This window comes from Capra hircus, unplaced genomic scaffold (genome assembly GCF_001704415.2).
Source record: "Capra hircus breed San Clemente unplaced genomic scaffold, ASM170441v1, whole genome shotgun sequence".
In the NCBI taxonomy this organism is placed as follows: Eukaryota; Metazoa; Chordata; class Mammalia; order Artiodactyla; family Bovidae; genus Capra; species Capra hircus.
Genome location: NW_017197449.1, coordinates 2447 through 7070, shown reverse-complemented (window position 1 = coordinate 7070; position 4624 = coordinate 2447). Strand labels below are relative to the sequence as shown.

The following is a 4624-nucleotide window of genomic DNA, read 5'->3' as shown; positions in this document are numbered from 1 at the left end:
ATCTCGTGCTGATGTCATCCCAGGAGGTATGTTACAGGAAAGGGTCTGGAAAAATTCTTGCAGTCTTGAGGTATCTTTTATCTATTCTCAGCAGCTAGTTGAGAAGTGTATAAAGCCTTGCTTATACTAGTGAGGTGGGTTCTCTCCTGCTCCCTTCTGATGTCTATGTCAGAAGCTTTTTCTGTTACTTTCACTTTAAATAAAATCTACACAATGCTCTAAGTGACTGAGACTGTCTTTGGTCCCAGAGTTAAATCTTCTCCTTTGGAGACCATGAATCCGGTGGCACCGTTACCATTCACCATAAGCTGTCACAACTCTACAGTCAGTATTCATGTTTGTCTCATGCCAAGCACCACAGAACCTGAAGCATTATATAGACCTTCTTATCAACTTTCTATAGCCATCTAACAGAGAATATTTAAAATGTGATTTAAGGTTATCCTGTCTTATTCAAATTATGTAAACATTCTACTCACATAATTTGAATAGGACAGAATCTTTGTGACCCCATGGACACTAGTTTGCAAGTCTCTGCTATTCATGGAATTTTCCAGGCATGAATACTGGAGTGGGTTGTCGTTTACTCCTCAAGGAAGTCTTCCCAACCCATGCCTCATGCATCTCCTGCACTGGGAATGTTTGGGAAGCCCCAAACATTCTACTTAGGTAAGGTCAAATGACCTGAGAGACTTACCATTTTCAAAGTTTTTTCCCTTGTATTGTACTTTCCTTGTCATTGAAAGGTCCAGACTCTCTCTACACCATATAATTTGTTTAGCATATAACACTTGTCAGTATTTAATATTATTAATTTCCTCAAAAATCAAAATCCATCTCATTCATTCCTCATTTCTTTCACTGATTAAGTTTGTTACATGCTTAGCTGGTGTCTGGGACTGATAATCCAAAACCTTTGCCTCACACATTCAAAAGTCTAGTGGTGAAAATAATATAATGAAATAATTGCAGCCTTATGGGGAGAATGTTTGATTAAGGTCTGATGGGAGTACAGTTGAGAAAAGATCTGCCTTGGAAGTGTGAGAAATGGTGGACTTTTAGCCAGATATCAGACAATGAGGAATGAGTAGTAGTAGCAAGAATCAAAGAAAGTGCCAGAGGACTCAAGATGCACACACAGGTGGGGTAGGAAAAAACAAAAAACATCTAAAAGTTCCCAATGGAACTTAAGATATTCCCCAAAATTAAAGTTTGTGTACCTATGGGAAATGGAGACATGAGCCTCAAGAAGCTGATATGGACACACACAGTTTTAAATGGTTCTATGACTGGAAATGCTATTTAAAAACAAAAGGTAGAGACAAAAGCAAAGACTGGGCAAACATTGCCACTTTTATCACAGAAAATGTTTTCACAGCCACAAATGATGAGATAACCTAAGAAAATAATTACAGAAATTAAGGTGCATAGAGCACAGAGCTGGAACCAAGATGTAATTATCTAAAAAAGGAGTGATCACTAATTATTTCAAATGGGGAAGAGGAAATTATGTTCTTAAAATTCATGGGGAAAATTCATACACAAAGTTCTCTGTTCCACCATTATCCTATGAAGGGAGCCCCAGAGAAATCATCCCTGGAGGGAAAGATACACAGAGTGGAATTCCTGGTACAGAGTGTACTTATCCTGTGATGGGGAGTGGGAGGGGTAGCGGAAAGCCTAGTGGGTGTGGCCTTGCGTGGCGTCCAAGATGACGTCACAAACATCAACCGTACCCAACGGCACCGTGGGCTGAACTGGCGCCAGAGACAGCTGCGTCTGGTGAGGAAGCTTGCCCTTTGTACCCCTAAGGTAAAAGCCATGGGAGCACTAAACAGTCGGATGCCCTGGAACAGAGTGGGGCATGCCCCAGACGAGCCAGGTGCCCCTGAGGGGGAGGAGGAGGCCGAGGAGGCAGTGATAGAGGAGGGGGAGGAGAATGAAGAGGCCAGACCCAGCACTAGTCAAGGGCGCCACAAGCGGAAGACAGGCCCAGAAGGGCAGCTCGCAAAAGCGCCCCACCGGAAGCGAGCAAAAGACAGTTTAGAGTCCATTTATGAGACACTTTTTCTGAGAGGAGAAGGGAGTGACGTGCAGATCCGTGCCCTGGGGGAGGAGTGGAACTTGCACAAGGTCTACTTGTGCCAGTCAGGATACTTTGCTAGCATGTTCAGTGGTGCGTGGCGTGAGACATCCATGAATACTGTAGAGTTGCAGATGCCTGACGAGAACATTGATTGTGAGGCGCTACACGAGGCTTTAGGTTCCCTGTACCGAGGCTCTGTGCTCGTCCCACCCGGTCGAGTGGTCCCCATGCTGGCCACAGCCAGCATGCTGCAGCTGGACAAGCTGATTCGGCAGTGCGGAGAGATAATGAAGGAGACCGTCAGTGATCAGACCGTGTGCAGCTACTACTACTCTGCTGAGAGCTATGGACTCCAGAACATCAGGGCCATGTGTCTTCAGTGGCTGCTGGACAACCTGATGACCCAGCATAATGAGGAGTTATTGAGAGAAGTTAGCCTGGATCTCATGAAAGAGGTCATTGCCTCTTCAGACCTCTTCGTGATGGAGGTAGAGATGGATGTGTATACGACGCTGAAAAAGTGGATGTTCCTGCAGCTGCAGCCGACATGGAGAGGCCCCCGCAGAGACCTACTGCCTGATGCCAACTCGTGGTTTGCTGGGTCCAGGCAGGAGTCAGAAGGCACCCCTTTTTTGGAGACCGAGCAGGGCAGAGCCTTCGTGCCAGCATTCCAGCAGCTGCGGCTTGCCTACATAATCTGCGACCTGCCGTCAGCACGCATCATCGACCAGGATGCGCTGATCCCTGCTACCTGGCTGACCCCAGTGTACAAAGAGCAGTGGCTTGCCCTCCTCCGGGCTGAGCAGACCAGAGACCGCGGGCCCGTGGATGTCTACGTGTCCGACCTCCAGAGGACCAGCATGCGGTGTGGAGGCCAGCTCCTCAGGGATGAGCAGTGCACCTGGCGGTGGGCAGGCTTCAACTTCGGCTGGGACTTGGTGGTGTGCTATGCCAACCGGCGTATCATTTTCAAGCGCAGTGCACTGAACAACTCTTGCGGTCTCGGGGTCAGCTTACTCTGGCAGAGAAAGGTCGCGTTCCGCTTGCGCCTGGCCTCTTTGGACAGGGCTGGAAGAGCCATTTTCCGGAAGGAGACAGAATACCACGTGCTTTCCCTGGGAAAGGATGAAGAGCTAGAGGTGATGAATCTAGAGAATGAAGATGTGGGTTTCCCCATATATGTGACCTGTAATTTCCTGTACCTCCCCGAAAGGGGCGTTTTTCTGAGTAAGGACTCCTGAAAACAAAATCTCGGAGAGGTGAGCAGCTCTTTTCCTGGGGTCAGGGCGACCAGCTTTGTCCAGATGCCAGCTCCTTCTTCGGGACCAACCGGACTTGCCCACCTCTGGTGGCCCAACTCTGTCAGTCTTTGTTGAACTGTAGCTCATAATATTTGAGATTGTTTACCTGAGCCTATGAAGAGGAGAAATTTTAAAGCTTCCCTCCCCCAACACCTTTAGAACTTATTTGTGCTGTTAATGTGGCAACCTGTCGTCCTGGTTTACCATCCATCAATGCCCCCTCCCATCATTTCTGCAAAGTCAAAGACCAGCTGACTTTAGAGAGGAGCTGTGAACCTACCTACTCTATTACTGTTATTAAAACTCTTAAAATATGCATTTCCTTTAGCTTGATTAAATGAATGTTAAAGAAACAGTTTGGTTTCTCTGTCAGTTCATGTGTTTAGAGCCGCTCTGCCCCACTCATTACCACCACTACCACTAGCTTCTAGCTTCGTTTGGATTGTTTCCCTTTCCCCATTTCCATGATCTCTCACTATGGAACACACCCAGGCTACACTGATGATCTTCTCTTTATTGATTGTTCCTCAATATTCTTAGGTTAGTTGACTTTATATCATATCTTGATGTTAGTTCAGCTTTATTTTGACTTTCCTAGCATTTTAACCCTAGAAAGATGTCTCAAATCTTATACAGCCCTATATTGGGGGTGGAGTGGAAGGCAGCAGATTGATTCTATGAGGACATCTCCGTACTAGATAGACTTTTTCTGTGGCATACAGTCATGAATTATTTATGCACCAGAATGCACTCTTGAAGCACATTGATGGCCTTTGCCCTTCAGAAACATTTGATGTTTGAATTGTACTTGGAAAGACTCTTTCCTGCTTAAAAACAGGTCTGGAAAGGAATGCTTTTGAATTATAATGGGAATTATTTGGCATCTGGAAGTGGGATCGTGAGAAGTCCACACTAGTAATCAAAAGGGTAAGATAAAGTGTTTTTGTCACAAAAGGAGAAGCGCACTAGTCATGACTTGAATTTGTTAGTTTCTGATTACTGTTAACTTACAAATTGTCACCATCCCATTCCCTCCATTGAGTCATTTTGAGGTCAAAGAATGGAAAACTCTATATAAGAATCCATACAAATAATAAATACATGCTAGGAAAGAGTGTGATAAATTAATACAAGATGAACAAATAAAAACAGTCACCAGATTTAATGTTTTACTTAGTTGAAATCAGAATTTTCCGTACCAGTGGTTTATGTTCTCTTCCCAATTAGATTTTATCCG

General features: G+C 45.2%; 1 protein-coding gene across 1 annotated transcript; it reads left to right on the top strand.

The window, feature by feature from the left end:
• The first annotated feature begins 609 nt into the window (after nucleotides 1–609).
• On the top strand, nucleotides 610–3957 carry LOC102171960 (germ cell-less protein-like 1). The gene has a single exon (XM_013976492.2). It carries the CDS (start codon nucleotides 1822–1824, stop codon nucleotides 3325–3327), a length of 1506 nt encoding a protein of 501 aa, XP_013831946.2. The 5' UTR covers nucleotides 610–1821; the 3' UTR covers nucleotides 3328–3957.
• Nucleotides 3958–4624: the final 667 nt, after the last annotated feature.

Excerpts from the sequence above, each read along its gene's own strand:
- LOC102171960 (XM_013976492.2), top strand. The coding sequence starts at position 1,822 with ATGGGAGCACTAAACAGTCGGATGCCCTGGAACAGAGTGGGGCATGCC.